Below are 16,084 nucleotides of genomic sequence, written 5' to 3'. Positions count from 1 at the left end.
TATTAATGTTGACCTAGTTATTGGAATGTTTACAATACGAATACATTGGTTTAGTTTAATGGGCAGCTATAGGAAAACAATTAGGAAGGAAACTGACTCAAAAGATAAGCCACTTCTCCACAAGCCCTGGAGGGTTAAGAGACAATGCCATTACAGGAAAATCCTGGGAACCAGATGATCAAAAGGATTATAGCAGTTTGAAAAGTCTCCCTCTCAGGAGATGGTGGGGAGCTGGGGCAATCAGATTGACATGCAGACACATGCCGGGGATGTCTGAAGTAAGGCTACCTAGCTTACTATCAGGAGACAGAAAGACTTTAGATAAGACAGAGACCTGTTTAGATTTTTAAACTCCCCTTTTCTCTAAATGCTTTGTTCCTACTGTTAAAAATAAATACTTTGCTTTTCAGAAGGCTGATCAGGAAGAACAGCAGATGCCAGAATTCAGTCTGACCTGCTGAGTAAGTACTCTCAGTACACAAGAGTACTGTAGTGTAGAGCCTTATCTGGGAGCAGGATAACTGTGGAATTCTACCCAGGGTAGGTAAAGGCATTGGGACTGACACCTGACGGGGTGCACTGAGAGAGTCCGAGGAGACAGAAATGCAGCTAGTCCTGTGACCTGCCACTTTATGGTTTCAAAGTAAAAATCATTTAAAAACCATAGCCTTGCTTGTTAAAAGTAGCTCCTTAGGCTGTTGGAACAGATTTTAGAAACCTTATTTACTTCAAGATATTTACATACCTTAGTTTCACAGAGTGCAGTGCAAAAAGTACACAGATTGGTGGGTGTCAATTGTATACAACACTCATGTTAACACAGGGATGCGCTGGTTATATATGCTATGCTGCAGGGGACAGTTTAAAGTAATAAAACCCAAACTCCAAATTTTTCTGGAGTTTTAAGAAATCATGGGTGTATTTCAACTGAATGCTGCTTGAACGTAGCATTGCCTAACTAGGATTCTCTCTTTAGAAATGCTGAAATCCTTTTGTCGAATCCTGTATCTTGAATTAAATGATATTTTAAAGTAACAGCTAAGAGTCCATAGACCTACAACAAAATCCATTAGGGAGACACTACAGAGCAGAACTGAATATTGTTTTCTTGAACACAGCTGCTATAATAGATCCCTGGGGCAAAAGGTTGCTTGGCAACTGGGAGTTCTTATTTACCAATAAGTAATTTAATCTAAGGTCTATATGTTGCAAACTGAACAACCCACTGTGCATTTGGTCCGGATTGGTTATGTCATTTTGAGGTTAGTGAGGATAGATGGTTATTCCTGGCAGCAACAAAGCAAGAGAAGAGAAAAGTATTAGATATAGTTTTACTTAAAATGATGGTTGAGCTGCAGTCAGCACTCGAAGTTAAAGCAGTCAGAGGACCATGTAGCTTCTACTATTTAATAGTAAATAAATTACTCTCTAATACACACTTTCGAATCTGGTCAGAGTCTTCTGGAATGAGTAACCATCCTTGTTATAAGAGAGTTCCTTAGCAGCTTCATTTTAACCAGGATTTGGTGTCTTTTTTTTGTTTGTTTTTAAAAACAACTACTCTTTGGATGTCAACCCCAATAAACAGAAGCCAGCATGTGTGTAGTAACACAAGTCATGAGCTAGTATTATGCCATTATCCAGCAAGTTTGAAAACATACCCTAAAAATTAATGTCTATTTTATAAGGGTAAAAAAATATTTAAAAAACAAGTGTATGCAATTGATTACAGACCACACTAATAGTCCAGATACAGCACAGTAAGTGCACTAGAGTATCAATAATTGTAAGGGGCTATCAGACATCTGCTCATTAATGCACTGGCATGTAGATTGGTAGCAAGTGTGTGAACAAGATTGTTTACTTATCCAGCCTAATTTCTTGCTCTTTTGTAACTGGTATTTGCATTTTATTTACCCTTTGTGGCTTCTGATATTTCTGCGGTCTTCACCTAAAAATATAACCCATGAAAACTCTGCCACAGTGGCAGAATACGCAAGTTCGATTTACAAGCCTCCAGCTAGCAGAGGCTACCTGGATGATGTAAAGGATGCAACTGACCTTTGAACAGCAGGAAACCAATTGGGATGACAGCAGCTTGTATTTGCTAGACAAAGGATCTAGACCAGAGTTAGCTCTAGGGAAGAGCTGCTCAGAGAAACCAAAGGTTGAAACAAGCAGCAGCAAGATACAAGATAGAAAGGAAAAGAAATGTGAATTTACAGATGTTTAATATTAAACTGATACTTTAATTTCATGACTGAGAAAAGTTGCAGGGAACATTAATGAGCCTATGATCATTTTAATTCTTAAAATGCTACCCAGTTTCCAGTGGCACAGCACTCAAACTGGAAACTTACAGCAGTGGGGGAAGGGAGTAAAGGTGGATTCTGAAGATGGGAGGGAGTGAGGCCTTCAGGTGACTGCAGGAAGGCATTGAACACTTTCATCACTAGTTTATGGGAAAGTACACGCATTCTCAGAGTTAAAGGTTAATTAAAACTCAGCTTTTACACATAAGTCCTTAACTTTATCATGGACAGGCAATCAATGCATTTCACATCTCTGCTTTTCAATAAATTACTAATGCTGTCCAGGTCCATTTCTAATGAATTTTTGTGCACAGTTTAAGAGCCAAAGTCTGCCTCTACTGATCTTGGGTTGGAGTTTCAGAAGTGCTGAGCACCAACAGCCTCAAATGAAATCAACAGAAATTGTAGATATTTAGCATCTCTGAGCATTAGGCCAGTAGTTGCCACTGGGGAACCTAAAGTAAGCTTCCAGGTTAGAATAAGTCTCTAAATACACAGAATATTTCAAAGTAAATGTGATTAACTATAAAGGAACATTGTCAGTTTAAAAGCATGGCCAGCTGACCAAGATGCCCATAAGTTTAGTGTATATCTGACTAAAAAGTCAGATGTTGAAATGCACTATCTATGGAGTCAGTTTACAGCATGTCACAGGGAGGCTGCATGGGGGCAAGTTGAGCATCACTGCACATTTCAAAGAAACTGCATGTCATGGTTAAATTCCCAAAATGGGTATTTACAACACTAGACAGTGAGTTTGACTAGACAGCCTAACTGGTCTGGTTCTCTCAAGGTAGATTCAGAGTCACTGGTTCTGAGATCATTAACTCAAGACTAAAAGCCACCTACTCAACCATGGAGATTTTGATTAATAGGATTTAAGATTTACAGTCAGCCATTACAAATGAATATAGCTTGTGTGTTTTACACCCCTAAAATGCACCAGTAATTAAGGGGCAGGTCCACTAATGGTACCAATAGTAACAAATTAATTGCAAGTCATAAACCCCTCAATTAATAGGACCATCAAATTAGTCCAGAATAAGTAACTGACATTGGCTGCCCTCAGGAGGAAAAAGGAAGTGAGGTTAAGTGTTGTGGGATGAGGACAGAGTGAAAGTAGTGCCGTCCCACCTTACATGTGTAGCCCTCAGAACTGTCGTCAATACCTTAGTTTGCCCTGAAATAGTGTCTTTATGTAGTTTAAAGACACCCATCAAAGAGGTGATCTGGCTAGCCCTGGACTTTAAGAAAGCAAAATCAGATTAAAGGGATGTCTAGTTCAGGGAAGTGATTTGTGGACATCAACAGTGCTGCCTTTACACAAAACCTCTACCATACCCTGTTCTACCTTGTAGAAAGAACGAATAAAGATGTAAACAGAGAGGGGGAAATAGTACAAAACAATTAGTAAAGAATGAAAAAGAAAGAAGAAAAAGAAAAAAGAACCAAAAAGAAAATGAAAGAAAGCCAGAAAGAAAGCCAGAAAGAAGAAAAAGACAGCTGTTTTTGCCATACCCACAGCCCAATGAAATACCAGGCACAAGAGATTACAGGACTGAGGTCTCCTACCTTCATTGGCCTCTGGTCTGGAATTCTTGATAAATGCAGAAAATTTGGCAAAGATGTCCATTCCAGCAGTGTTTGATTCTGGGTGCTTTGGTGAAAGCTTTAAGTACCTAAGCAGAAAGATGCAATAGTTTGTGGGAAAATATTCCAATAGCAGTTATACTGCAATATTCAGCAGAAACAATATGACCAGTCAGTCATGTATTTATTAGCATTAAGCAGGCAAAGAAATGTGTACACTCTACTTAGGTTATTAACACATTATATCAGTGGATTTTGACTGGTGATCAGTGGACCCGTGGGGTATGCAGACTATGTCTAAGATTTCCAAAGAAATCATTACCTCCATTCAAAATTTCATTGGGGCCCACAAATGAAAAAAGGTTGAAAACCATTGTTCTATATTATGTGCAACTTATTAAAACAAACACACACAATGTAATCATTTTCAGGCCCAACATTTAAGTTTACAAGATCCAAATGGAAATGTTTAGTGTTTTTTTAAAACAAATATCAACAAAAACTGTGATTTAAACATTTGCAATGTTGCACTGAAGCAGTTCAATCAGAATCTAGAAATGAAACTTACTGCCAAATGTGGCTGTTCTACTTTCACTGTAAACCTCACTGATCTGCAAATACTGAACAGCATAAACAGTGAAAGGGAAACTCAATTTTATTAACTTAAATTGGTATCAACAACATGCAAGGAATTTAAAAAAAAATAAATAAATTATGTTTAACCCAAGTGCTCCATATCTCAATGTGACACATCTATCTATAACATGAGTCAGGACCTGGAACTCTGAAGAACTTCAGTGCTTATTTCTGCGATAAGGATTACCAGAGGACCTGCCAATTCCACTGGAGAATATGAAAAAAACCTATATACAGCATGTAAAATGGGTATCCAGTTACACTGAGGGTCACAAAGCTTGGATTTCTGAGCTGGCTGTGGGTTTTAGTTACCTGTTCACCAGCAGACCTTTAACATTTTATGTTCTTTACATATTTGTAAAGATCAGGAGACTATAAAATGCCCAGCTAAGCTTTACAAACAAAAATGTTAATGCACAACCCTGTGCAAAGGGAAATACACTGCTCTTTTGAACACTGAGATCTGTCCTATTGCTCTTTTCTGTGAAGCAGTGATATTTTTAAAAGGTTCCTTGTCACTATGTAACTGGAATCTCTTGATCGATACAAACAATATTGTCAGGGCCCGCCCCAGGATGTTTAGAGTGCCCTGAGTTGGGGGAAAAGTGGTTGAGTGGTGGAACAATGGGCAGCCAACCTGATTGCCCACCCCTCAGGCTGGTCCTGAATATTGCTATGTCAGTTACATTGAACAAAGAATAGTGCTCATTCTTGTCTAGTTAATGACAGGCAAACTTGTACTTATTTAAGTCAAGACTGCACTGATACTTTTCCTAAACATGAAAATTGGAATAGTCAGTCAATGTGTTACTTGAAATATGTACATTTTGACTAACTTTCTAGATTTCTGCTGTTATATTTAATTATATAAAATATAATTATAATTATATATTATAATTATATATATATATATTGAGAGATTTTAGGTATTAGTGCCCTTTTATTTTTTTCCCTAAAATATTAACCAAATCTGGTCATATTATGTATTACCTGCCTGCCGCCTATAGTGAGACTAGATACAAATTACATTTATAACACTAAAAAGGTTTGTTTTCCATGTTTCTCTTCCCAAATGATACTGGTTACTCAACTGAGATTCAGTTGGTTAAAATTGCCATATATGTAGTTTCTTTTCAACCTTCATCTCCCAAACCAATAGCCACAAGACGGCAAATGACTAGTCTTGTATTAAAAAAATCCTTACTAAGCTCTGTTGTAATGTAATTTGATCAGGAGAGTCAAAACTAATTTGAAAATGGTTTATGGAAACCATGTTAAGCAATTAGGCATTTTTTTTTATCAAATATCTCTGGGCAAAGTAAACAGTAATACTGATGTATGGGAAGTGTTTTGAAGAGAATTTGTCACTGTCCAGTGTTAGTCAACTAGTTTAAATGAACTATGTTTGAAGTGAGTTTTGGAACCCTTCCAACAGTGCTATGTACACAGGGCCAAAAATCAGTACTGTTGTCCACAATGCACCCCCACAATACCACCACCCACTCGTTTGCTTTCCCCCAGAGGATTCCCCTACTAGTCACTTAATATCAAAATAAGGGATTTTAATAGCAATTTTTCATTCCCAGATCCCTCCCTTTTGTGGACTATCCATTGAGACTTGGGCCTGGTCTACCCTGGGGGGCAGGAGGAAAGAGGGGGATCGACCTAAGATACGCAATGTCAGCTATGAGAATAGCATAGCTGAAGTTGATATATCTTAAGTCAACTTACCTTGCGTCCTCATGGCGCGGGGTCGACGTCCGCCTCTCGCTGTGGTGGGGTTCACAGGAGTTGATGGCAGACCGACTGGGGATTGATTTATCGCTTCTACACTAGATGCAAGAAATCAATCCCCGACAGATTGATCACTATCCAGCGGGTAGTGTAAACATACCTTGAGGCTATGTCTACACTATGGACCTTGCAGCAGTACAGCTGTGGTGCTGAAAGGTCCGTAGTGTAGCCTCTCTATGCCGCTTTTGTCAGTGAAACAGGAAGGGTCGGTGGCTATTTTTTTCACACCCCTGACCAACAAAAGTTTTGCTGACGAAAGTGCTAGTGTAGACAAAGACCAAGGGTATGTCTACACTGCAATAAGAGGTGTGAATGCAGCAAATGCAGACATATACAAACTAGCTTTGATCTAACTAGTTCAAAAAACAATAGTGATGAAGTCACGGCAGCATGGACAGCAGCACAAGTAAGCCACTTCAGTACATACCCATGGCTCTGGGGTTGCAGAGGCGTTGTCGCTATTGTTGTTTGAGCTACCTAGTTTGAAGCTATCTCAGTTGTCTACATGTGATGCAGTCACATCTCTCACTGCAATGTAGACATACCCTAAGGATGAGCTCAACCCAGCTCTGATGTCAACTACCTCAAAGTTCGGATCTCAGTTTCTGATTTAACCAATTATACACAGAGAGGCCATTCACAGAAGTTTAACCTAGACTTTGAACACCCTCAGAGTTGATGGTTGAGATCCTGGGTTTTACTCAAGCCCACCTTTAACTGGAGACCACTAACTCTCCCATGACTCCTCTAAAATGGGCGCAAAACTCTGCAGATTATACATAGGGTTCACACAGTAGATAAGGAGAGCACTTGCAGTATTCAAGACTGGTTTACAACATAAAATCCAACCAGAAAAAAATTAGATTAAAAAATAAAGTTGCTTTCTGATCAACAAGAGCCCGCTTTTTTAGTGTACAGTAAAACAATCTCACTGGTAATTGATCAATCCCTTTTGACCTTCCTTTTTTCAGATGACTGAATAGACACAATGGCTCTTTTCTATTCCAAGAACAGCTTAAGGTTGACTGGAATGTTTGATGTTAATAGTTCTCAGCTTAAAGAAACAGACTTTTTGTAACCTTAACTTTCTGACCCTTTCCTATGTGAGATAGAAATACCTCAGTTCATTTACTCTTACATCTACATCGTGCCTGTCATCCCCAAAAGATATTAACATCTGCAATCATTTTAATTCAATTCAAAACACTCTTAAAAGCAAAGTGTATGTTTAGAAAAAGAGAGAAGACTTGCCTTATGGACAGTCAAGTACATTATCTGTCCAAATGAATTTTTTACTTGTAGAGAACTGGACAAGTCCTGCTTCAGATTCTCTTATACCACCTGGGGTAGAGACTATAATTACATATTTCTGCTTTCTGGAGCAAGCATATAAAATCAAGCACATGGTGCTTTTAACGTAATAGAGGGGGATTACAGTGAAAAGCTGCCCCCCTTATCACTGCAATCCAGTGCTCTGTGAATGGAAAATTGGGTTCTATACACAGTAGAACAATAGGCAGCCATACACAGTCTGCTTTGCTCCGCTAGTCCTGCCAGCCCAAGGGAAAGGAGACATTTTTAAAAATATGTAACTTAAAAACCATCTGTCCCAGAAGATAAGTGGTCATTGACCTCAAGATTCCTAACAAGAGAAGAAAAAATGTGACGTTCCAGAAATCCTTCCTCTTCCTGAAGGCTCAGAGGAGAGAGAAAGAGTGTGCGCTCAGCTAGTAAGAGACTACCCATGTCTGATCAGCACCATAGCCTGCCAGTTGGAGTTTAAAGGGTACTTGATAAAGTTTCCTGCTCTTGCACTATAAAACCTAATGAATAAAACATGTATTCACATCTTTCCATCACAATTTTGACAGGCTTAAGGCTCAACCTTAGCCTCACATACACATTTAGAAGTGGGGAGCATATCATTGTGTGCGGCAAGACAGGCCCAAGCCACAGAAAGTCTTGCAAAAATCAGCTACTGCCAACATGCACATAGATATGATTGATTCTGCAATGACTATACAAGCTTATCCTTTTTCTTATTCAATAAACTAGGAAGGAATGAGGAAAAATTTTCTAATGGAAAAAATGCAAGTCACTGACATTTACCATCTTTACTTGAAATGAACTTTTCATTTTAACCAAAAGGCTAAATGCCATGTCATTTACTTCTAGAAGAATGCCTGCAAATACAAATCTTGCAAAGGTTTTCCTAAAGATTTAATGTTAATGCATTGATACATAGTTCTGTGAAGTGGGGCCCCATTTTCAGTCACACAAGTACAATCTTAATAGCAGGGCCTTCGTACCCTGCCTCCTTTCTAGCACCCACCCTCAACCACCAAAAATGAAAAATATTCAGGCTCCAATATGCATGTATAAAACAGTAACCATTGATTACAGATAATCTCCAGTCTATTTCCACGTTGATTTCTTCCTAAACAAATGGGTATTTATAAAAAATATGGGTTTTGGCTGAAATATTTAAGGCCTCAATCTATATTACAAAGATTCAGATTTTCATTTGTTGATATGGGAAGCACCTTAAACTTGGTTAGCACTAGTACTTGCACTATTTATTGCAGGTAGCTTCTCCATAAACAGGAATTTAAACAAAGCAACACCAACAACCCTGAGGTCAGACACCATGCTACTGTCGCCAAATACATTTTCCCCACAACACTTACTTGGGTGGACACAAGACATCTTCAAGGAACTCTTCAATCTTGTTCACATCTGTTTTCACTTCACCATTGTAGGTAATAAAGGGTGGATGAGTCCCTGGAGCCAAGTTCTGAAGGTCTGCTGGTTTCCTATGGTGTGATGCAAATGTGATAAAAACAATTTTAAAAAGGAACAAGTGAGCACAGTACAGCCATGATCCCAGCTATCAGTGGTACCTCTGATCACAGAGGTACTGCCTGAGGCCAAGCTCTGCGTGCCAGCTCTGCCCCCCCTAGTGGAGTTAACAAGAGCCTCAGTGGTTCAACAGTGCTTTCAGTAAGCAACAGCATATGAAAGGGAGTTCAATGCCTTGCAATTTTATGAGAATTATACTAGTAAAGTTTTTAATCTCAATGTATTTGTGGTTCTTCGAAATTTGCTTTAATTCTTAATTAGCTGTTTTCAGATCTCCTTTGTAGGAATAGTAGAATACAGTAGAACCTCAGAGTTATGAACACCTCAGGAATGGAGAATGTTTGTAATTCTGAAATGTTTGCAACTCTGAACAAACCATTATGGGTGTTCCTTCAAAAGTTTACAACAGAACATTCACTTAATACAGCTTTGAAACTTTACTGTGCAGAAGAAAAATGCTGCTTTTAACCATTCTAATTTAAATTAAACAAGCACAGAAACAGTTTCCTTACCTTATCACTTTTTTTTTAAACTTTCCCTTTATATTTTTAGTAGTTTACGCTTAATACAGTACTGTACTATATTTGTAGTTTTGGTTTGTGTTTGTTTTTGGGTCTCTGCTACTGATTGCGTACTTCCAGTTCCAAATGAGGTATGTGGTTGACTGGTCAGTTCATAACTCTGGTGTTAACTCTGAGGTTCTACTGTATATAGTTATTTTGAGATGTTTAGGGTTGTAATTTCTTTCCTCACCTTCAGGTCTGTTTTACTCTCAATGTATGTTGGTACATGGAGCAACCTGAATGGAACCTGCATGCATCCCTAATACCTCTACTTCTCCACATCCAAATCTTTCCTAATGGATATAAACCAGAAATAAATTAAAACACCACACATGCCGTTCTTTGCCAACAAAAAAAGCCATGCAGTAAGGAGAAAAGCATGCCCTACTATCAATCTAAGATTAGGAGGTGACTTTTTTTTCTCTAAGTAAATATTGAGGAAAGAAAGATTTTCCTGGCAAGAACCATGGGCACGGGGTGGGAAGAGGACGACATCACTGACTGGCACAGTTGTAAGTACTTGGATTCAATAGGTATGAGCAAGGCATCAAGTTAAATGCTTCAATGTCTCTAAATTAAATCTTTATAAAAAGATTTGGTGACACTTCTTGCTTTCTAGGGTGTCTACCCACAATGCCTTTCATGCTGTATTTCTTGTCAAGCCTAGCTAGTTTATTTTATGGGCACTTGGCTGCTGCTCCTTTTCCCTTAGTTGGTAGTGGTGGAGTGGTGACAGCATGCGACATTGCAGGCACGCATCTAAAAGCTGTGTGCCAGCCTCGTGTGCATCCGTCCACTCACATTCATTCTGACTTATGTAATTTACTCCTTTCAACACACGGTGCGTTTGCACATCTGCTATTTCATTTGTAGCATCAGACATAGGGAAGCAGAGGGACATTTAATGTTCGAGTACAGAAGTTGAGAAGTTCAGGCAGGGGATGGGAATAAAGGATCCAGGCTCTGAATCATCTAAAATAGCTCCCTTCAAATACTCTCCTATAAGAAATCCCCATGGAATTCAATACTTCCATGCTATTGTGGCAATCTTAACTCAAACTGGAATTACAATACTATGTGTCAACTCTTCATCAGTCTTATAGTGGAAGTTAAATCCTGGACTGCAGCCAGTGGTTCTTTATGGTCCAGAATAGTTTCTCTGGCAAGCATAAATAGGAATTTGAAGTTATATTCATGCTCTAGATGATTTTAGGGTGTATCTATAGCATGATTCTCATACTAAAACCCTTGTTCACACTGATCAACAAAACTATGCTAGCAACAATAAGTGGAAAGAAGATTGTTTCAAACTGGTGTGGAAAAGCACAGAGGTGCATAGAAAACACCTCTAAATTTAGTTAATCAAGCATACCTATAGTTACCAGTTAGTACTGCAGCAATCTGAGACAGTGTAAATTCCAACAGAATTTAAAAGACATGCTAGATTTCATTCCCTGGCTACAGCACAAGTCTTTTAACAGAGGAAGTGGCAATAGCCATAAAAAGGCTCTAATGCTTTGGCAGATGCACACAGGATCATTTGCACTTATGCTATAAGCATCCCTATGAATTACATGCAGCTGAAATTATATGCAAAACTGAATTTCATTGTCAGTCCTCAAGCACCTCAGTGTTAAGATTAACACCCACTTTTAGTCTGGTGGCATTTTAGTAAAGATGGCAGAAGTCAGATATTGCGGCAAGTGTGGCATTTTTCATTTTCCAAGTAGTTCTCACTCATTGCAGAGTGCCATTAATATTTGCCATTTGCCCCCCCCCCCCGCCCCTTGTTCTATGCCAGAGAGCTCTGAGAGTCAGTTCATACCTTAACCTTATATTAAAATACAGCTCTGTACACCCGCAACAACTGCAGGAAGTCATCATGGCTCCCTTCCAATTTTGCACATCGGCTAGATAACATTCCTCTTCAGGAATTTTTATTTTAAACAAATGCAGCCAAAACCACCGGACTTGCAATAATGCTCTCAAGGAGAAGGTTTAATTTCAGAAACAGACAAGACTTCACACTAATGAAATATCAAAAGGGAAGGTTTCTACATGATTTCAAATTACATTAAAGTAGTTTATTAGCTGCATTGTCTTTAAATAAAATTGACATATGAAAACAAAGCACATGGAATAAAGTATAGACACCTGTGAAGCCTAGAATATTGGCTCAGCAAAGCACATTTCACCCAAGGTTCTCAAAGCACTTTATAAATAAAACCTCAAACGCTGTGCTGTTTGCCTCCTTCCTTTTTACAAACGAGCTAACAGGCAAAGTTTAAGGTCTAGGACCTTAAGTTTAAGGTCTAAGTCAGCCAGCACAGACCCAGGAATAGAATGCAGGAGTTATGACCTACAGTTTGCTATGCTTACCATTAGTTCATGCTTATCTTACAAGCCACAACCTCAAACACTACTTGATTATTTATGGGTATGTCTAACACTGTAGCTAACAGCATGCTTCCCAGCTCAGGCAGACAGACATGCACTAGCTCTGCTCGAGCTGGTGCGCTTGAGAGAGCAGGGTAGCTGGGTGCAGTATGGGCACTGGCTCAGGCTAGCTGAGCAAGTACGTACCCGGTGTTCTAGGCAAGTTTGTACTCCAGCAACTAGCTGGTGCTGCTGCCTGTGCTATACCTGGCTACACTGCTTTTAGTGGACTCACTTGGAGAGATAGTACGTCTGCCTACCTGAACTGAGAAGCACCTTCCCAGCTACAAATAGAGGTACCCTATGAATGCAGTGGCATGTCCTTAAGAGAGTCAGACTCTACTCAGGCCACATGGCCTCCCTTTACTCCTTTGATGTTCAGAATAAGAGGTCAATGGTGTGCTTAAAAAGCTGTATCCCAGAAATTACAGAAAACAGTTTGGTTATAAATGACTTGACTGGATAGCAAGGTGACCTAGTATTAGCCCCTATATGAAATTAGAATGAAAATTGGTTTATCATACATATATTGTGCCTAGGGGCTGCAACAGGAACCTTTAACAAATTATTTTGTCTCTTTCACTGAGCTTCTAAAAATACTGATTTCTACTTTGATTTGTAGGTGTGGGCTATATGAAGTTTACAGCTCAGATCCATGTTAGGGCTTGTCTCTGCACCAGCTGGGATGCAACTTCTAGTGAGTACCAATGTGTTGCACACTAACTGGCCCACGTGTTTGAAACAGGACTACATTAATGCACATAAGCAAAAACTTTTAGCATTCACTAGCAGGATCCACATAGGCCAGTTAGAATTTACATCCCAGCTAGTGCAGACTAAAGCACAGTGTAGACAAGCCCTTATTAAGAGCAATTTGTCCATTTAATTATCTGGTGACAACTGAAATCTAGTTTGGCTATTTACCACAGTTTAGGAAAGTAACCTTGTCTGCACTCGAAGGTTAACATGGACTACGGTAGGTGTGAATTTAAAGCACAAAAGCTGCTCCTAATCATATCCAAGTGTAGACACTTATTCCAGAACTCTTGCTTCAGAATAACTGTCCACACACGGAGTTAATCAGGAACAACTCTGTGTGTATACAAGCCCTTAAAGTTGAATAGCATAGTAAAAGCCAGGGTAGTGGGTTAGCATAACTGAATGGTGTTTGTCTGCCACATGCTGAAGCAAATCTCCAAGCAGCACTGGTATAAATACATTAGCAAAAAGGAAACTTTCCCCCACCTTACACAGGCTATTATTTATGGGTAGTCCTTGAACGTTTAGGGGTGGAGGTTAGTTATGGATTGGGTGTCAATTTTATAAATTTGAAGAATAGTTTAAAAATAGAATCTCAAAAGTGTAAACTAATGCTCCCAAACAGGATTTCTAAATGAAACCAAACACACACGCCTTGAATTTTATTACAAGATTCAGTTTTTACACTGCAGCCCTGCTCCAGTCATCAGAACAAATTAAATTTCTGCCCATAAAAAGTTGTGTTACTGAAAAGGGAAAGAATAGAGCCTCTGTCTTTGACTGCATTGAAGCAAGAAATGCATGGTCTCACTGAAATGCTGGCATGTCTCATTTAATTCAGTCTGTGTGCATATTTTCTCTTGTGCCCCTAGTAACTAATAGTTGAACTGAGAACTGCAAAATATTCTTTTGTTTGCACAGTACTATATTTAACACAATTTAGGAAAGGAAAATACACATCATACAAAGTAAATCGAATATGACTCAGTTCTTCTGGTGTGTCCCAAAGTTACTTGTCTGTGAACTTTTGTACCAAACCATGACCTGCTAAGACAACTACAGAATTGAATTAGACCTCCCATAGATCTTTCATTTAAGGCCAAACACTGACCTTACAGTGTCAAAAATTAGTTATTGCAAATTAGGCCTGCTATTGTATACAAATTGTACTGTACTGTCAAGCAAGAGGATGGTTTGCAAGTGTATCCACAATTTCTAGGTTAGTGAGATAAATTAATGAGTGAAAAGTTCTTAGCATCTAACTTTCACAACAAGTTTGTGGCTGTCCATAATGGGACAAAACAGGAGCAGTAAAGTTTGGAAAATGAAGCTTAAGAATATGTACAGCATGTTAAACTTGGGGGGATAAAAGTATAAGAGCATATGATAGTCACTGGAAGCCATTCCTAATGGCACTATTACAAATATGGAGACAAATGCCAGCACCCGTTCTTATCTTGGTAAATGGTAGAAAACCTACATGTAAATAAGGCTCCAATTTAATCAAAACATTCAACTACTCGTATGTGCCATGTGGCACTACTGCTAGGCATATGGAAATCCAGGCACATTGATCAATAAGTTAACAGCAAAATGTGCATTTCTGTAGCCTTATTTCGAACTTTTTTTTTTAACACAAAGATTTAACCTCTATTCAAGATTTTAATTAATTGTAGTGACTGCAGATGTGTCCCTCTATCACAGAGCGCACCTCCATTACTATAAGGTCAGGTACAAAACAAAATTCCAGCTGCTTTACTCTAATCCTATTTCTCAGTTTTGAATCTACTTTGTATTTTTTCCTCTACATCAAAATCTAGAGAACTAGAAGGAAAGACTTATTAGGATGGAGACAGGATAATTTAAACTGTTTGCAATCAAGTTAAACCTGAATTTTCTTTCCATTAATGCCCAGATGTGAAGAGTATACAGAAATCTTTTGCATTTCTAATTACATGTCTGACATGAGTAGAAGTGACCCAGATACTTCTCATGCTTATAAATACATAATGGTTCTATTAACATGGTCCTCTAATTTTTTTTTCCCAGAAGCTGCACTGGATTTTTAAAGTATGCAATCAATAAAATAACTGGCAGTCCAGAGCTAAAACCCTGTAGAAGCCTGAAGTCTGTTTTGGAGGGTCCACAACCACACAGAGTTAAATGGAAGATTCAATACATGTAGTTTGTGTGAATTGGAAGCAACACCTATGTTCACAAGGAAATCCTATCCAGCCCAAAGAACTTTATAACACTGCTACAAATGCAGTCATGTCAAATAAAGACTTTTCTTTTAAATGTGTCATGTCTCATGGCTGTATGGAGGAACAGTAAACACCTGACACTGGATTACCAGTATGGAGTTAACTTCAATCTGTGGTGCTAAAGGGTTTCTGTTCCAAGGCTGGCAATATCAACAAAAGCTAAATCAAACTAGTTTGTTATTAGAAATAAAGTTCAGGATGTCTCACGCTGGCCTCCTCTTGCCAGACTTTTAAAAAAAGCTCTGACAGCAATATCCACATATTTCTTTGGTTTTACTCTTAGGCGAACACAATACATTGTGTTCTTTACTCCAAATAGGAAAAATTAATTTGTAATTAATATTAAAGTCTAGAATGCCATAGGCTCTCTCTTCTGCCACTTCAAAGTTAACCAAATTGATAAACACTTGCTTTCAACCCAGATTATCCTGCAATACAGTTAGCCACTGAAAGTGAGTATTGTAAGAGACTAACCTATTAGTATGTTCTTTAAAGAAACTGGATAGGAAAAATTCATCTGTTCTAGGAAATATTAAGGGTGTGTACCTGGTGACAAAATACTTAACTATACTGAGTGATTTTCTGTGTGGTTTGGTACAGAAAGGCCTTCCAACTTTCACTGTCACCCAATACAAACGTTCAGGTATGCTGGAAATCTAAGGAAGCTATAACCACATTGATCATGTATCGGGGGGTAGCCTTGTTATTCTGTATCCATAAAAACAAAAAGAGTCCACTGGCACCTTGAAGACCAACAGATTTATTTGGGCACAAGCTTTCGAGGGTAAAAAACCTCACTTCAGATGCATGGAGTGAAAATTACAGATGCAGGCATTATATAATGACACATGAGGAGAAGGGAGTTACCTCA

General features: G+C 38.6%; 1 protein-coding gene across 1 annotated transcript in view; it reads right to left on the bottom strand.

Annotated features, from left to right (window-relative positions):
• CLIC4 (chloride intracellular channel 4) overlaps nucleotides 1-16,084 on the bottom strand; it is a 53,346-nt gene that overhangs the window by 6,097 nt on the left and 31,165 nt on the right. The window contains exons 3-4 of the mRNA XM_030539120.1: nucleotides 9,020-9,145; nucleotides 3,885-3,991 (exon numbers count right to left, since the gene is read on the bottom strand). Of these exons, the coding sequence (XP_030394980.1) occupies nucleotides 3,885-3,991; nucleotides 9,020-9,145 (233 nt within the window). The remainder of the gene's footprint in view (nucleotides 1-3,884; nucleotides 3,992-9,019; nucleotides 9,146-16,084) is intronic.

The sequence above is a fragment of the Gopherus evgoodei genome, chromosome 20 (assembly GCF_007399415.2).
Source record: "Gopherus evgoodei ecotype Sinaloan lineage chromosome 20, rGopEvg1_v1.p, whole genome shotgun sequence".
In the NCBI taxonomy this organism is placed as follows: domain Eukaryota; kingdom Metazoa; phylum Chordata; order Testudines; family Testudinidae; genus Gopherus; species Gopherus evgoodei.
The sequence above is the reverse complement of the archived record's forward strand: the minus strand, read 5'-3'. Positions and strand labels throughout refer to the sequence as shown.